The sequence below is a fragment of the Penicillium manginii genome (assembly GCF_028828005.1).
Source record: "Penicillium manginii strain IBT 31320 chromosome Unknown utg000002l:1.0-5564898.0:1.0-5567710.0, whole genome shotgun sequence".
Taxonomy (NCBI): domain Eukaryota; kingdom Fungi; phylum Ascomycota; class Eurotiomycetes; order Eurotiales; family Aspergillaceae; genus Penicillium; species Penicillium manginii.
In genome coordinates this window covers 2,507,409-2,524,577 of record NW_026643103.1, presented here as the reverse complement: position 1 = coordinate 2,524,577, position 17,169 = coordinate 2,507,409, and the positions used below count along the sequence as shown (strand labels likewise).

The following is a 17,169-nucleotide window of genomic DNA, read 5'->3' as shown; positions in this document are numbered from 1 at the left end:
TACTGTCTCTGTATGTTGAAGAGTGCAAATAAACACAGGTTGTAGAAAAGAAACGTGTTCCGAATGGGTAATAATACGTCGTAATCATACGGACGGTGAGAGCAGCTCTCAAGTATGACAAAAAAAAACAGAAAACTCAAAAGGATATCGAAAAAATCACGGACCTTTGGTGGCAGAATGTAATTTTGGGAAAGGCCTGAGAAATTACAGTACCATATAGGATACTTTAATACAGAATATTTACCGACTTTTTCAGTTACAACCACTTGTGTTGATGTCTGGGCAATTCTTTTACATATGTTGACCATAATTGTGATGCCATACCGTCTTGCGCGAAGGTCCCGCGAAGCACTCTATAGAGAAAAGTTCAGTCCAACATGTAATGAGTCTAGAAATGATCCTATTCACTGGACCCCGGCGAAATCCGGAATCCAAAGCAATGAGCAGTGCATGATATTGGCATCACGGCTGGCAAAATAACCCAACCGAAGAGGAGACAAGGAAATTAGAAAAAGACATGAGCACGCAAAGAGAAAACGACGGACCACAGGGGCGCCCATTAGGAAGCCGATGATACAGGGTCATTGCAGAGAGGTCATGATAACATGCGCCAGATAGGAAGAAAAGGAAAGTATCCGAGTTACTTTTTGGTTCGCTCCCTAGAGATAAAAAGAAGAGAATGTCCGAATCCACTCATGCACACATTTAGTTTTGCTGCTGCTTCCAGCGCGGCACCCACTTACCACCAGCTCCGCTGCTGGGCTTCTCCTCAGCAGGGGCAGAGGGCGCGGGCGCGCGGGGAGTAGGCTCACGAGCGGGCTCACGAGTAGGTTCACGAGGAGCGGGCTCGCGGCGGGCCCAGCGGTCACTAGAAGCTCCGCTGTCACGGGGAGGAGGGGCGGAGCCAGAGCCACCACCAGCATTGCGCAGGTGAGGAGGCAGATATCCACCACGGCGAGGAGCCTCTTCCCGCGCGGGATCGGCGGCCGGGGCTGGGGCATCCCCAGCGGGCTCCCGGTTGGCAAGACGGTCTCTCCAGCCACCACCAGCACCGCCACCAGGGCGGGCCAGGTTGAGTCGGGGAGCACCACTGCTGCGTTCGGGCTCGGGAGCACCGCCCCTGCGGGCGGCGCGGCGTTCCTCGGCTTCTTGTTCGCGTTGGGCCTGGCGGGTGGCCATTTCGTCCATTTTGCTGTGAATAAAATGTCAGTATACAGATAGAAGGAGGGAATGAACAAGGTGGTGGGAAGACTAACGATCTCTCCTCGTCGCGCTTGGCCTTCTCCTCGATAAGAACACGACGGCGCTCCTCCTCTCGGGCAGTACGCTCCTCCTCCTCGCGTTGGGCACGCTCTTCCTCCTCCGCGCGGCGCTGCTCCTCCTCCTCGCGCTCCTGCTTCTCGCGACGGCGGCGTTCCTGGACCTCCTTGACGCGCTGCTTCTTCTTGGCCTCGAACTCGCGCTCGGCGACCTTGCGGCGCTTCTCGAACTCCTCGTGGCGCTTCTCGGACAGATCCTTGCGGAAGCTGCTGAACTGGGGAACGAGACGTCCCAGACGGTGCTTGAGGGCAACAGCCTCGGCGTGCTTCTGCTTGGCCTCCTTGAGAGTCTCCTGGGTCTGCTCCTCGTAGAGGGCAAGATCTTGCTTCTTCTGGTTTTCGTAGTCGGTGGGGATGTGCTTGAGCTCCTCACGACGGAAGGCACGCTCCAAGTGATCGATACGCTTGGCAGTGGTACGAACACGGTCGTTGAGCTCGTTCTTCTCCTTCTCGAGCTGAGCCAGCTTAATGGCACGCAGACGGTTGGCATCGAGCTCGTCCATATCGAACTCGCTAATATCGATACCCTTGACACCAGTCTTGAGCTCCTCAAGCTGCTTCTTGAGCTCCTCCTGGCGGATACGCTCCTGCTCGTCCTTGATACGCTTGGCCTCACGGTCCTTCTGCTCGTTAGCCAGACGCAGCTTCTCAGCCTCCTGCAGTTGCTGGGTGCGGATGCGCTTGCGGTTCTCCTCCTCGCGCTGCTTCTTCTGCAGGGCGTCGGTGGCAGCCTCCTTCTTCTTGTCGATAATGACACGGCGAGCCAGAGTCTCTTCGTGTTCCTGGGCGGCACCAGCCAGGGCGCGAGCCTGGGCAATTTGCTTGGCCTGGGCACGAGCCTCGTTGTAAGAGGGATCAACGTACATGCAAGTGACGTGAAGGGTCTTAGCCAGGCGGGAGAGTTGGAAGCGAGCAATCTCGGCCGGGGTGTGCTGGAGACGCTGGACGGAGCCAAACTCGCTCTCGGCGGAGCCAGCGGAGCTGCCGGCGTGCATAGCCTTGGACGAAGAGAAGACATCCGAATCGAAGGTGAGGACACCAGAGATGTGGTCCACACGGATAGCGAGGTCACCCTTCTTGCAACCGTTCATGATGAACTTCTCGATCATGGCGGGGGTAATCTGGAAGGGATCGGGGAACTGGGCGAGTTCGTAAACGAACTTAAGCTCGACGGACTCGTAGACCTGGGAGAGCTGCTGGAACAGGCGAGTAAGAATGACCTGCTGCAGAGGAAGAACGTACTTCTCCATCTCGGGGTCGGCACCAATCTGCTTCAGGATGGGGGTGATCTTCTTGCAGATGGACAGAGGGTGGAAGTCGACCTCAAGGATGTTGTACAGATCCCGGATCTCGGGGCGGACACGCTTTAGGAGACCCTTGTTCAGGGCATCACGGAAGAGCACGGAGCGGGAGGGGGGCTGAGCCATACCCAGCAGGTTGGTGAGACGAGTGTTCTTGTTCTTGCGAGCCTCATCAACGTCAACAAGAGCGCCACGCGAGCGAGTGGTGCTGATGACGGGGATGGAAAGTGCGGAGAGGAGGACGAAGGAAGCGGCCTTGGTCATATCGGTCTCGTTGACGGAGGGGTTCTCCTTCTTGGTGCTCTGACCAGTAGCCAGAGCCACGGTGGAGAGACGGAGGAGGTTGTAGTAGCGGTTCCAGGCGGCAGCGTGGAAAAGGTAGTTCTCGCTGACAAGGAAGATACGGGCGAGCTTCTCGTAGTAGTTGGCCATCATGACGTTCTTGGCAGGGCGCTTGCTCAGGTTCAGCAGGGTGTGGATGTCCTCAATGCTGCGGAAGGCCTCCTGCCACAGCTCCAGCTCGACGGCGACATTCAACTGCTGGAAACGGGTGTCCAAGTGGCGCTGCAGGGTATCGGCATCGCTGAGGTTGATAGCGTGCATCTGGGCGGAGTACTTGGCGGCATTCTGAACGTGGTTACGGAGCAGCTCGCAAAGACGGCGGAACTCGGTCTTGCGGGTGTACTTGAGGCAGAACTGGAAGGCCTGCAGAGCGGTCGACTGGTACATAATCTCGAGGCGGGCATTGTTCTTCAGGATCTCGAGGACGGTACGGTAGGTCTCCCACAGGAACTTGAGCCAAGGGGTAACAACGGCGCGGTCGGTGCGGTCGCGAGATTGCTCACCGGAGACGGTAGCGAGGAGGATGGTCTCGGGGGTCTCGATGGCCTCCAGATCCTCGACGTTGGAGGAGGGGGCGGCGGATTCGAGGGAGGACTGAATCTCATCGGCCTTGGCCTGGGCCTCGGTGACCTTCTGTTCGGCGAGTTCGATAAACTTCTTCAGGACGACTTCGATGGTGCCGACGTTGGTGTTCTGGGCGATGTTCTTGTATTGATACAGGCCATCCTTAGCAGCCTTGCCCTTGCGCAGGTCGACACACAGCTCAACGAAGAGGAGCATAACCGGCTCGAGGGAAGCAATCGGGCTGCTGCGGGTCCGCTTAGAGGTAACATGTTCGTGAAGGACGGTCAGGGCGGCGGGGGCCTGACCGACGGCGATGAGTTCCTGGGCCCTCTGTTATGAGATATGATGTTAGTATTGAGGACCGATGATCGATCAGGCGAGTCGAGATGCGACGGAGACAGTCGTGACGAACCTTGAGGACATTCTCAGGCTTGATATGCGGTGGAGGCGGCATGATGGATAATCCACCCCTTCGGGAGTTGAAAGATTTTTTTTTTCGGGTTTGAAAGGCGGAATCGCAGGGAGAAAGTGCAGGCGTTTCGTGCACTGGCAGTGGTCGTAGACCGAAGTTGATATGGCTGCCACGCGAAGTCCCTAGGCCTGGAGGGGAAGATGAGCCTGTTGTGCGTGAGCCAGCGAAAATTGCCCGAGTTCCCACTTCGGGCTAAGCGATGGGGCAGTCACGTGTGTTGGTGCCTGAAGAGCCAGGCGGATGATCAACACGGGGTGATACAGAGGTATGGGGATTACATAGATTACCATAATTTCCAGCAGACAAGGTGGTCCGCACTCAACCTAACAGTTGATACATCAGTCAAGTACTTTGTACTCTGTAGATACTGATGTATCAGCTGTAATAGATCAACATGCAGGCAGTACATATGTATATGACTATAGTGGAAGAAAAAAAATTGAAAAAAAATTTTAGAATTAATTCTATAATAGATCACAAAGTATAAGTTACCCTTAGTAAGTACTAGATGCGTAGTGTGTGTAGGAGTTGTATGCTATACTCTCTGATCTATTATGGAGTTGCTTCTATTTTTTCTATTCATTTCCTCCACTTACGTATGAATATAATAAATATTTCTTCATCTCACAAGTGAAACTCGCCAGTCCCAGTACATGGTACATACCGAGCCACTATTGTCGCACTATCGAAGCCGGGAAGTATCGTATCCCATACTCCGTACCTAGGTACTCCATATCCCCCCTCCTGAATGCCCGTATGTGTATGTAATCCACCGCGCCCACACGGACCCCCCGTACCACCAACCACCATCCTCTCGGAAAATCCCTCCAACGTCCTGCGCTCCTCCCTCACTCCTTTGACCCTCATTCTCTCCTTTTCTTTGTTCGGTCCCATCCAACTGCGCGTCGATTGTTGGCTCGATTGACGACCTTGATCTCACTCTCCTCCAATCTAATAACAATATTTCCACTTTCGACCACCCCCTTTCTCGACCGCGCGACCTAATAACCCCCCGACCCAACGACCCCCTCCCCGTCACGATGCCTGCTTACGAACTCCGATCGGGTGGTGATGTCAAGAACAAGAAGCAGAGTGTGGCTGACCTCAAATACCGTCGCTTGACTGAGCTCAATGCCCGCCTGAAGGAGGATCTCGACCGTCCGCGTGTCAAGGTTTCCGAAGCGGCTCTCTCGTGCGTCTATCCGCATCTTCCCCTACCCCCGTTACCATCCCATCCCCTATGATGATATTGACTCCCCACAACCCTAACCCAAACATAACGCTAACTAAGATTCCCTGAACCAGGCTGATCAACTACTGCAATAACACTCGCGACTTCATGGTTCCATCTGTATGGGGACAGGTATGCGACCGTTCGAAAATGGGGGGGGGGCGCACGCGCGCACTTGCACCAAGGCACTGAGCTAACTCGAGATATCCAGGTCGACAAGCGAGAGGACCCCTACGCTCCTCAGCAACAGGGAGGTTGCTGTACCGTCATGTAATGGCCTTATGACGGGAGAAGCTCGATCGCCACGACACGACATTTCCTTCTTCATTTATCTTTCCGCCTCGTTCTCTTCCAACCTTAATTCCGGATCCTGATTGATCGTCTTTCTCCGTCCCCCAATCGACCCGAACAAGAACCACGATCGCTCAACCTGCCGGGCGCGGACAGCGAGACGTGGAACCGCACGAACTTCTTCAATGCCTCAGAATCATGCGGGTTTCTAATTCCCCCTTGGTCTCGGATGGCTCGGGGGTGGCAGGCTTTTTTAAAGCACTTGACGATGCGCCTGTTCCCCCGTGGCCCTGTCTCTTTTACAACACTTCTTCCTTTTTCTCTTCTATTTCTCACCCTTCTTCCTCTTCTTCTCTTATTCCACTTCTCTAAGCACCATTCCCCCTTTTGTCGTCACTGTGTTTTGAAGCCATTTCCTTTGTTCTCCTGGGTTCTCCAAAAGCCTCCCATGCTCACTGCTAGGGAGATCGGGCTGCCATTCGTGTATCATAGATTCGATTTGCATCCATGACCAAATAAGAATTACCGATTCTAATAACCTCCTCCATTTACCCTTCCTGATGTAATTCCTCTATGTACGGAGCAATAATTACTCGTAAACAACTCGCCATCTCCGGTTCTCCCTTGCGGAACTGGTGTTCAGTCCCACTCGCGGGAACCTGCAGCGAGCTGGATGAACCGGCCGAATCAGACCGCTGACATCACACCATCCCATCCCACCACCGACATCAAATTTCCCCCCCAACTCCCCTATCGAACCTGACCGTGTCCCATAATTCCAAATCACTCTGCAGCCACGAGGTGCCGTCCTACCTTTTTGAACTGCGCATTCTCGGGTCCCTGCAAAAAGAACACTCTCCAGGCACCACGAGTTGCTGGCATCGCAATCGCAGTATACCTATTTCCCCTCCCCTCCATCTCGACATTGAGTCGTCATGACCGAATCAACTCCACCAATTGAAGCTAGCCTTGCGCCCGGCTCGGTGCCACAATCCGAAACGCCGGGTCCTGGTTCTGGGGCCAACACGACGGCTCTGGAGCGCGTGCATCTGCCACGCATTTCAATCAAGTTCTGCACGCAGTGCAGGTGGATGTTACGGGCTGCATATGTAGGTCTATTTTGTATTTTGTCAACTGCTCATTTCTTCTGAAAGTCAAATTTTTGGCAATCGTCTCGAAGCTTCGAGTTGAGACCGGGAAGATCTACCGATATATCATCATGTGTGTTACTTCTAGTAGTTGTTACTAGTAGTACGCACCGTGTATAAATATATCTTCAACCATTCACAAATGACTAATCTCAAAACTGATAGTTCGCGCAAGAGCTCCTTTCAACTTTCGGTACGGACCTAGGTGAAGTCGCTCTCGTTCCCATGACAGGCGGAGTCTTCACCGTAACCATCTGGAGCGCCGGGCAAAAAACAGCCCTGGGAGAGGCATCAACCGAAGAGAACATTCTCTGGGATCGCAAGCGGGATGGAGGATTCCCTGGTATGTCCAATCTAATACAATGCACATCAATCTGTGCGTCTGAAAAGAAGCTCACAAATCTTGCAGAGGTGAAAGCTCTCAAATCTCTTGTTCGCAATGTCATCGCCCCAAACCGTGATCTTGGCCACACAGATAGAGCCCTGAAGAAGCAAGCAGAGGAGAAGAAACAGCAAGAACCAAAGCAGGATGACGAAGCTGCGACAAAAAAGAAGGAATGCGAGGACTGCATTTGATCTACCCCAACCTTTCCATCTACCCTTTTGCGCATCATACTGTACATACCAGGCCATCCTCACACGCCCTTTCTATAGATAGAAAATTGAAAGATTTGTGCACATTATGCTTTTCAGAAAATTTAGCCATTGAAGCCACGTCCTTGGCCCGAGCTTATCTGAGGTACGTGCTGCGCTCTAAGCTGCAGTTGAGAGGTGGCTTGAGAACTCTACTTTCTTTGAAACTTCTTTTCTTTGATGACAATTTGCTTGACTCCCAGTGGTCTCTCATATCCCGGTACCTACCTGGGCATGGTAGTATGTGTATAGACAGTTTGCTTAGTTTAGAGCGAATGGCAGGTGTTGCTTTCAAATGTCCTCGAACCTGGACATTCGTACGGGGATCTCTATATCGAGTAGTGGCCGAGTACCCGATTTCGAGACCGAGACCAAGCCCTCTTCTACCTCAATTTCCTCCTTATGCTTAGCGTTTTCGTCGAAGATTATTACATCTGGATTTACATCTTCGTCATATCTGGACTCTTCATAGTATTCATATCTTTTAAAATAGCGTTCACTCAACATGAAACTCTTACTTGCTTTCGCCGTGGCTACTCTAGCTACAGCCAGCTCCATTGCCTTTCCTTCGAACCATCCTCCAACCGAGTGGAGGCTCGCCGGTCCCAATGGTGGTACGTGATAGGAGATACCTGTCCCAAATCAGCTCTAATTCCAGTACAAGACCAAGCTCCCTGCCCGATGCTAAATGCCCTGGCAAACCATGGCTACCTCCCCCACAACGGCAAATACATCGGAGAAGAGACCATCGTTCAAGCATTCGCAACAGTCCTGAACTTCGAAAAGGTCTTTTCTCAAACCCTCTTCAAGAATGCCCTGACCACAAATCCAAATGCCACGACCTTCTCACTGGCGAATCTCAGTTGCCACAATATCCTCGAACACGTTGGCAGTTTGAGATAAGTCTAGCCAAAATATATCAATACCTACTACCTACTAGGTAGGTACCCATTGTCAGACCATCATTTCAAGCTTGCCATCTGCCTATGGAGGTGGGCAGACTTGGGCCAGCTAACAGTGTGCCTAGCACCTCTTCTATCTACTAGTCGGGAAGACTTCTATTTCGGCGACGACCACAGCTTCAACCAGACCATCTTCGACGAAACACGCTCCTACTGGGGCGATGGACCAACTGCCCTCATCGGCCCCGAAACCGCAGCCAAAGCCCACCGAGCCCGAGTCAACACGTCGAATCGAAAGGTCCCAGCTTTCAAACTAGCCGACACGGGCAAAGGCAACAGCATCGGCGAATCAGCCGCATATCTCCTCGTCCTTGGGAACAAGACAACGAGCATTACTAGGAAAGCCTGGGTCGAGTATCTGTTCGGTACGTGCCAACTTGAATCACCGAGTGCCGGGCTCGGGGTTGAATATCTTCTCTCTCTCGCTTTGCTTGGCGAGGCTGACATTTGGTGCTGTGCAGAAAACGAGAGGTTTCCGTATGAGCTTGGGTGGGATAGAGCTCAAGAAGCGATATCTTTGTCGGATTTGGGGGTATTATTCGGAGGGGTTTTAATGATCCAGAGCCTGCGAGGTAGGATGGTGGATCTAGTATGCGTTCTCTTGTTTGGGAGATATTGTCTGTTGCTGGAGTGTGCTTTTCTGAGATTGTTACATTAGACTCAATGTTTTGTTTGTTTCTTCGTCATACAGTCAGTTACGACTTGCTGGATCCTTTACACGCTGTTGACACCTCTGATGGCATCTGCTGGGGGCCTGTAGATATTTTATCATGTCTGGTTCTGCATTTTCCGAGTCCGAGTTCCTCAACTTGAAAGAGACCATGTGCATTGACTACTTGGTTGAATAGAGTGGTGGGCAATGCCCTAGCCTCGCGAAATATACTAGCAGTCTCAACGATGGCATGGACTTCTCAGGTTAGGGTTAGCTACGAACTACTAGATGATGGTGCTGGGGCGAGATAGAGTACACGCTTCGAGGTCTTCTGGGAAGTTGGACATGAGAAATACTCTCATTTGACATCGGCTACACCTGTCATAGTATATTTCCTATCTACTACTAACTAGTAGGTATCTAAATCAAGTTGCTACTACCTTGGCAGGTCGCAGAGGATGCTCGGTGGTATCGTACGTCTTAGTGGCACAAGTTCTTATTGATACCTAGCTAATAGAAGCTGACAAGAAACATAATATGTATATTGGGAAGGAAAGCGACTCGGCATCGCTGAAGCACTTCACTTCCATGAAAATAAGACCAGAAGGCAAAGGTAGAAAACAATCCTCATCAACGCCACCAGCCTTCTCCATTCCAAAATCCAAAATAGCCAACCCAAATGCAGCCTGGAAGGCGAGGTAGAGAAAGAGAAACAAGAAAATCACACAGGAAAACAATGTCGTCGGACAGGACCATGATCATCACAAAAGCGGACGGAAAGCATTCGATGCAATAATACTCATGGGAGTCTCGAACAGGCGAGATCAGCCCATTGAGGAAGAAAGAGATTGTATAGTATAAACAGCCCTTGAACCTGGCCAATCTTTCGTCGATAGACAGCGACTGAAAAGCCATCGGCGGGGAGGGGGTTCTTCAGGGTTTGGATAAGACCCATAATTGTGGTCAATCCAACCGGTTTCATCGAAATCGTCCAACGGGTCAAAGGAGAAATCAAAAAGGAGGGGAAGCCTAGCTGGTATAATATAAAGCCAAAAGGCAGAGTGGACCATCCCACTCCGCGGCAAAAAAAAACCCAATGCAACTCCATCGAAAAATTTTCAACGCTCATTACAAAGTGCACCATTCATGAGGCCATGATCGCATAATACACAGCCGGAAACCGCAAAAGCGAGATGGGTTGCCGGCTAGAACGAAGGAAAGGAAGGGGAAATCAACTCTCGCCGTGAACCTCCTGTTGGTGGTGGTTGCGGCGCTTCCAAAATGCAAGGCGTAGTCGGCTTCGCCGTTTCGGAATGCGTCTCAAGCCTCCATTGCGAGAATCATCGCCTTGTAAGCTTTCGTTCTTGACGCTCTCCCCAGTCGTCGTGGACTGGGTGGGGCTTCGAGTACCGTTGGCGGCGGGGTTATACTCTTTGGCGTGGCCGTTGTCACCCTCCGACCTTGAGTGGCTGACGTCCATAATAGAGCCCGGGCCTCGACTATAGCTACTTTCTTGATCACCACCCACTGAGGCATATGATGTGCTTGGTCGGGTGCTAATGTCATCCGGAGCTCCGATCTCGCTTGGCGGTGCGCTCTCGTCCGTGATGCGCTTTTCATCGCCACTATCAACGGCCAAGAAGCTCGAAGCGTTGGTCGCAGGTGAAATCGGTGTCATATTGTTGCTGTATGTACTGACACTTTGCGTCCGGGTGCAGCTATTGCGGTTGGAGGTTGATGGAGCCGAAGTTCGGACGGAAGAACTGTGGTGTGCATGGTGTCGCTGGGACCCCTGCGAAGGTCCATTGGGAGAGCTGCTCGGCCTTTCGGATGCATCTTCGGATTCCCGAACGGGCTCTTCAGTAGTCGCCGGGAAGTTACCCCCGTTAGTAGCCGAGTTTGCATAAAGCACGGCGGCCAGCACAGCAGGGTCTCCAGGGGGTCGGCTGGCATCGGCGAGTGGGGTTTGGACCTGAGTTGCGACGGAACCCCGAGCCGATTCAGGGGCCCCCGGGATAGAGAAGTACGAGAATTCCGGCACAGCGCTGGAAGATTTCCGGGATGACTGCACTTCGGGCAGTAATGGGGTTCCTGTAATCTCGATCTGAGGACCGGGGGTATCCGGTGACACCACTGGCTTGATGTTGTTTTCATTGTAGGCCCCATTTTCGGAATCAATACTAGTGTTAGAATTGGGCGATAATGGACCATTCAAGAAGCCCTCCCTATCTCCATCGGGCGCCTTCTCGGTATCATCAGAATCAACCGGAGCAGGACTTTGTGAGCGTGGCGAAATTGTGATTTCTGCCCGGTGTTCAATCGGCAGACCTTGTTTTTGGAGTTCATCATTCGCATGTTGCTTCCATTGTGCTTGGTTGCGACGAATGTGCTCGGCCGTAAAGTGTAGTTGAGGCAAGAGATCGGAGATACCCTCAAAGAGAGGTAGAGCAAATATAGACATAAACCCAATCTGACTCGTGGCCAATTTATAGATATTCCCAAGCTCTGGAGGACCACCGAAGAGCGCAGTTTCCATGCCGACCTCCTTTTCCATCTCGCCTTGGTTGGCGAACTCCTCTTGTAGGATCTGAGTCCATTTCTCTGCAATCATCCAGGGCCTGGCCACGTTGCTGATATCGGCACACTTAATCAGTAGGCCGCAAAGAAGGGTCTTGTATAATTCGATATCCTGCGGCTTCCACCCATCGATCGATTTTTGATTCTCGTGGAACTTTTCTTGCAAAGATCCCATCCGCTCCATGAACTTCTGGTGAACACCCATGTCAGTCGCCAGGATGGAGCTGATGAGTAGTTTCCGCAACTGTTTGTCTTTGAATGCAACAGGCCAGTGACGGCGGAGGATCTGGGAGAAGGCGGCACAGTGAAAAGCTTCGAGAACAGAGTTGTCGTTGTACAATTGCGCCAGGGGAGCATTGAGCTTGACAAGGAAAAAGTTGTTGACACCAGGATGACCAACATCGTGACCAATTGCGGAAATCAGTAGAGTCAATGCATCGAATGGCGAGAGAAGAGAGGCGATAGGAGATTTGGAGACCGGAGCTTGACCAACAGGCTCGTAGGGAGGTAGGGCGCCGATATGAAGGAGGAAGCAAAATACAGATTGCAACACGTCAATCGCGTGACGAAAGTTGTGATACAGCACGAAGGAATTATAAGCGGCGCGGCAGGCAAGTAGGAAGGCTTGCAGTTCACCCGATGTGAGCTGCCAGTGTTCCAGCCCGGGCATAGTGAAAGCATGCTGGAGCATTTGGCAGGCAGCTGCAACCAGCTCGTCTTCTGAAAACTCATGAGCCGAAAAATTCCAGCTTCCCACCTGCTCCCTTATAAAAGAATAACGATCCGGGTTGATATTCAATTCGTATTCTTGAAATTCGTCCACAATTTCCTCCTCTGGATTGCAGATGCCTTTCATGAGTTTCGACACCATTGCTTCTCTCAGGTACGCATAGGGCTGTTGGTCATTCACGCCTACCCACGAAAGTTTACGTAACTTCTTGCGGGCGAGAAATCGTGACATTTCTTTCTGCGCAGATCGGTGAGCACGGTATGCGTGTACTAAAAGTCCCTGAAGACGACCGCGATCCAGCGGGGTTGTTAAGACATCGAAAGCGCCAGCATCAAGGCATCGGGCGATCTGCTTGTGTTCCAAGGTGACACTATTTGACGGCTCGCTCGTGGGGCCAATCGTGCTGGAGCCGGTTGTGCGAATAATGGCAATCGGAACGACCAGGTTCGGACCGTCCTGGACTTGGATATCGTTCGATACGCCCGTCAGAAGTGACAGACCAGGTGCTTCATCAGATTGCGAAGAAAAGGTAAATGTGCGTTGAATAGTTCCGGGAGATGGCGGTGCACTGTCGCCCCAAGATGCCCGACTGGCTTTTCGCCGAGCCAGATTCGTTTCGTCGTTGCTAAAATCGATGCCAAAAAAGGCAAATATTGGGGCGCATTCGCTCCCCGAACGGTCGCTCAGCTCGGAGAGCTTACTGGCGAAGGAGGCTCCGCTGCTGCATAAATAGACTAGATGATTCAAAGTTAGCGCTGCAAAAGCAAGCTTCTATCCCGGTCGGTCAATACTTACTCTTTTTACAAACTTCTAGCAGTTGCTCCAGATCGGCTTGAAGAGCCTCGGGTTCCTCGGGTCGCGTGAGTGAGCCCACTGAGGAAACCGTTGCAGCGTCTATAGAAGTTCTGCGCACCCATCTTTCCGACTGAACCCGGTCGTCTATGTAGACGGCCGAGCAATCCACGCACTCCACCATCATGTAACGCAGTGGGCGATCTAGAGGTCTTCGGTCGCGTCACCCTGGTCGCTTAAGTCGCAATTTGAGGGTTTATCGGAGAAAAGGAAGAGATAGCCCTAAGGGGGGGGGGAGATTGACCGATAAGGGTATAGGTGTCTTTGGTAGGAGAGGTCACGGAATCGGCGGGATCGGTGAGCACGTCCGGAGGAGGGGGAGGCGTTGAGAGTTGTGAGGGAAACTGTAAGATATCCAGGTGTTCAGGAGAGGGAGGGAAGAAACGAGCGGCGACTCCGGGAAGGTGAAGGTGAAGCTGGACGGGAGCCCGAGGAATCGGCCAAAAAAATCCAGAGGCAGTCGATGTGAAGGAATGAAGTCGGCCACCCACCCCTATGGGTTCAATCAAACAATGGAGTTGTTTTCCCCTGCAGGTCGATCCCGGGAAGCGTCGCGTTGCAGACTGGAGAGAGGAGGAGATCCGAGACAAACGCCGACGGAGAGAATGGCGAGCGCAAGAGGGAATAATTGGGGAAGATAGCGCCACACGGATGGGATGACGGCACGTGAGGGGATGGAAAGGGAAGGGGGTCCTTCTTAGTTCTTTTAGTTCTTTTTTCCTTTTGAAATGGGTGCAGGATGCAGTGATGTTTCAGGGTTTTGGGGGGGGCAAGTCGTCAGGGCGACATGGTCGAGGTTTTGCCCAGAAGGGGAGGAAAAGGAAAGGAAAGGGAAATTTAAATCCGATCAGTTGAGGGGAGGAAAGAGAATAGAGAAAAGAGAAGTAACAGAAAAGGGAATGGAGAGAGAGAAGAGAAGAGAGGAGGGGAAGGAAAGTGGAGGGGGCCACACGGGGAAGGGGGCTTCCAATGCTTCCAGAAGGCCTTTTTGGGGCGGGACGGGATGATCGCTGCACAAATGTACCTACAGTAGTAACAGAGTACCTAGAGTACTGGAGGTACTTACTTGTGTACTGTGGCTACCTGCCACAGTAAGTACCTGGTACTTACAGTGGTACTGCCAGGCTACTACTGTCAGTACTTTGTACTTACTCACCCCGCTTCTCCTAATCTTCTCCCAACATCAATCCAATCCTCCCTTCCCTCCATCTCCCTTTTACTCAATTCATCCCATTTTCTCTACGGAGTATCTTTCGAATCTTATTGCTTGAGAGCCTCGATCTATCAGTGGATCCCCCACCATGACGCCTCTTTCTCGCACAATTTTTTCTAGAAGGTCCACCTCTTAGGTAAGCCTACTGGTATTGGCTGCAACATCCCGTCGAGGCTCCGGGGCGCATTTGCGAGGCCGATCGAGGAGAAAAGTGGGCAAGGCCAGCGTGGTTGGACATGGTTCAACCGGCCCGTTCACATTGGATGGAATCCCATTCCCGCCCTATCCTAGTTTACACTTACTCCCTACCCTAAAGTGGCTACCATATCCTCATTTCCGGTCATTCCTGTCGATGATCTCATCATCTGTCCTCTTTAGAGTTATCGCCACTGGTTCCTGACTGCCATCATCATCCCTCACACACCCTTGGTTCATTTTGACGATCCCTCGCCTTGCGGAGGTGGGTGGGCGGCCAATCACCGGCCCCACAATCGTGCAAGTTTCAGCTTAACCTACTCCTCCGACGCTATCCTACCCTACGCTACCCTATCGTCGAAAAGGAAGAAGGTAAAAGGGTTTATTTTCCTGTCTTGAACTGCTTCACATCATTCGATGATAGAGGGGAATCCTTAACCTTCTTCCCCTCCATTAAACTTCTGGCCCCTTGCTGACGCTGACGAAGGCTTACTCAATCACACAGATGATCTTCCCCTTGGTCGTGTTGGTCTCCAGCAATTGGTGCGCCGCCATGATCTCTTCAAAGGGGAACACCTTTTCCACAAAGACGCGGAATGTGCCATCGCAGAACTTCGGCACCGCGTGGTCAACCAGCGTGTCGCGCAACTTGGCCTGATAATCCTCATCCCGGCTGCGCAGGGTACTGCCCTCAACCCGGACCCGCTTGAACAAAAGCGGCGCAATGTTCACGCCATCTGGCAACTTCCCTCCACCCATCAGTCCTAGTAAAACCACGCGCCCATCCCGCGCCGCCACATCCAGGTCTCCCTGGAAATACGGCGCGCCGATAAAATCGACCGTGAGGTTGACTCCAGCCCCACCGGTTTCCTTCTGGAGCTCGGCGGCCCAGTCCTGCGTCTTATAGTTAAAGGCCTTGGTGACGCCAAGCTCTTTCTCCAGAAAGTCGATCTTCTCCTGCGAGCCGACCGTTGCATAGATGGCCTTGGCACCGGCCGCTTTGGCAAGCTGGATGCCCGAGATGGAAACGGATGAAGCGCCCGCGTGCCACAGCACCGACTGACCTTTTTGGAAGTCGCCGATCAGGAAAAGCGCCTGCGACGCCGTGATCCAGGTCTGGACTAGATATTAGCCATATCCCCGATGCATCAGATCAGATCGGTTGTAGATTCTAGTTACTCACCTCCGGCACGCCTGCAGCTTCCTCCCACGACAGGTGCTTCGGTTTGTGAACCAGCATTTTGGTCGAGACGGCAACGTACTCCGCGTACGCACCTATTCGATCGGAAATCAGCCTCCTCCCATCATGCGCGTCAATTGCCACCCGGCAAATCCAAGTAAATTTCAAAATATCAATCAGGATACATACCTCCATAAGCCAGGCCAAAAACCTCGTCCCCAACCTTAAAATCCTCATGCGCTTGCCCGCCAAATTCCTCAATAACGCCAGAGAACTCAACTCCCATCGTCTCGGGTGCCTGCGGCGGAAGCGGATACAGTCCCTCACGCTGCAGTAGATCCATCCTGTTCAAGCCAAATGCCTTGATCTTAACGATGGCCTGGCCGTTAGCTGGCACCGGTTTGGCAATTGAGTCCATGAACAAGGACGTGGCGGGGCCTTTGCCGCCCTTCACGGCTGTACTTGATATCAGCTCGGCCCAAGTAAGGTAGAAAACAAAGCAACATTTTTGAAAGATAAGGCTCCTTTAACGTGTATTTGCACGATTGCAGAGAATTACCGAACCCATATCCCTCCAAATCAGACATCTTGTCTCCAGATTGGAGCTGATGTATGTAAGAAAGATCTGGAGGGGTCTGATATCTGCGGGGTCGAAGAAAGAATTGAAAAAGAGAACCCAACTTACAGATCGCGCGCATGGTGCTCATTGTGCGAGTGGTTGTCTTTGTTCGTAGACGGAAGAATGAATTTTCTTTCAGTATGCTTTGCGTCACTGGCGCGGTTTCTTTTATGTCCTGCACTTGTGCGTGGTTTGGGGAATCGTGCAGAAAGCAGATGTGGATCCCCCCCATCGTAGCTAACCGGCATTTGTCAGCACTTCCACCACCGCAGCGTCCATGTGGGTGGCCCGTTTGCTCACACAAGGAGGTATCGGATAATCGGCACAGAATACCTAGGTAGTTTGAGAAAAATTGAGCTTCTAGTGTGTGTTGGTCCTCGGGCCGAAACCAGATGGAATCGAAATGCTTGAATCGGGTTCTGGATTACGGATTTAAGTGGGGACATGGAATGGGATGGATGGAGCTTAGTACGAGCGCCTCGGCATACCTGTACAGTTACTGCTTCTACTAGTAGGTAGGTAGGAGCAAATGCAAATCAAAATCAATTCTTCTAACCGGGGGATATGGTAATCATCAAAAAGTCGCCGACCCTACTCCATGCAATTCAGTCCCATGGGTTTCTCACCACCCAGGTCAGGTATCCCGTTGCTTTCCAGCCATAATTTGAGACGCCGAGCAGATGTGGACAAAGGAGATAATCAGGCGAGGGAAGAAAAAAGGGGGATATAGATAACGGGACATGCGCAAAGACATGGGAAAATCATAGGTGAAATATCTCCTTTTCTCTCGCTGGACACTTTTTGCCGAGACACCGCGCATATGCAAAAGGGAAATAGAGAAAAAATAAAAGAGAGAAAAATGCGGACAAACGGGAGAAAGAAAGACAT

At 52.0% G+C, this 17,169-nt stretch overlaps 6 protein-coding genes across 6 annotated transcripts; 3 read left to right on the top strand and 3 right to left on the bottom strand.

Moving 5' to 3' along the window:
• Window positions 1-705: 705 nt before the first annotated feature.
• tif32 (putative eukaryotic translation initiation factor 3 subunit EifCa) lies at window positions 706-3,980 on the bottom strand (the record flags this gene model as incomplete). Its single annotated transcript, XM_057098851.1, has 3 exons — window positions 706-1,192; window positions 1,257-3,856; window positions 3,939-3,980. The coding sequence occupies 3 exons, from the start codon at window positions 3,978-3,980 to the stop codon at window positions 706-708; spliced, it is 3,129 nt and encodes a 1,042-aa protein (XP_056963987.1).
• A 1,058-nt stretch (window positions 3,981-5,038) lies between these two features.
• N7533_002200 (guanine nucleotide-binding protein subunit gamma) lies at window positions 5,039-5,503 on the top strand (the record flags this gene model as incomplete). The annotated part of the gene is made up of 3 exons (XM_057098850.1): window positions 5,039-5,190; window positions 5,304-5,361; window positions 5,441-5,503. The coding sequence occupies 3 exons, from the start codon at window positions 5,039-5,041 to the stop codon at window positions 5,501-5,503; spliced, it is 273 nt and encodes a 90-aa protein (XP_056963986.1).
• Window positions 5,504-6,455: 952 nt separating this feature from the next.
• Window positions 6,456-7,244, top strand: N7533_002199 (Rdx family protein; the record flags this gene model as incomplete). Its single annotated transcript, XM_057098849.1, has 2 exons — window positions 6,456-6,629; window positions 6,834-7,244. 2 exons carry the CDS (start codon window positions 6,456-6,458, stop codon window positions 7,242-7,244), a joined length of 585 nt encoding a protein of 194 aa, XP_056963985.1.
• A 562-nt stretch (window positions 7,245-7,806) lies between these two features.
• On the top strand, window positions 7,807-8,817 carry N7533_002198 (uncharacterized protein; the record flags this gene model as incomplete). The annotated part of the gene is made up of 4 exons (XM_057098848.1): window positions 7,807-7,915; window positions 7,966-8,163; window positions 8,329-8,628; window positions 8,762-8,817. The coding sequence occupies 4 exons, from the start codon at window positions 7,807-7,809 to the stop codon at window positions 8,815-8,817; spliced, it is 663 nt and encodes a 220-aa protein (XP_056963984.1).
• Window positions 8,818-10,146: 1,329 nt separating this feature from the next.
• On the bottom strand, window positions 10,147-13,201 carry pdeB (3',5'-cyclic-nucleotide phosphodiesterase PDE2; the record flags this gene model as incomplete). The annotated part of the gene is made up of 2 exons (XM_057098847.1): window positions 10,147-12,956; window positions 13,018-13,201. 2 exons carry the CDS (start codon window positions 13,199-13,201, stop codon window positions 10,147-10,149), a joined length of 2,994 nt encoding a protein of 997 aa, XP_056963983.1.
• A 1,770-nt stretch (window positions 13,202-14,971) lies between these two features.
• N7533_002196 (NAD(P)H-quinone oxidoreductase) lies at window positions 14,972-16,369 on the bottom strand (the record flags this gene model as incomplete). Its single annotated transcript, XM_057098846.1, has 4 exons — window positions 14,972-15,598; window positions 15,666-15,757; window positions 15,852-16,118; window positions 16,348-16,369. 4 exons carry the CDS (start codon window positions 16,367-16,369, stop codon window positions 14,972-14,974), a joined length of 1,008 nt encoding a protein of 335 aa, XP_056963982.1.
• Window positions 16,370-17,169: the final 800 nt, after the last annotated feature.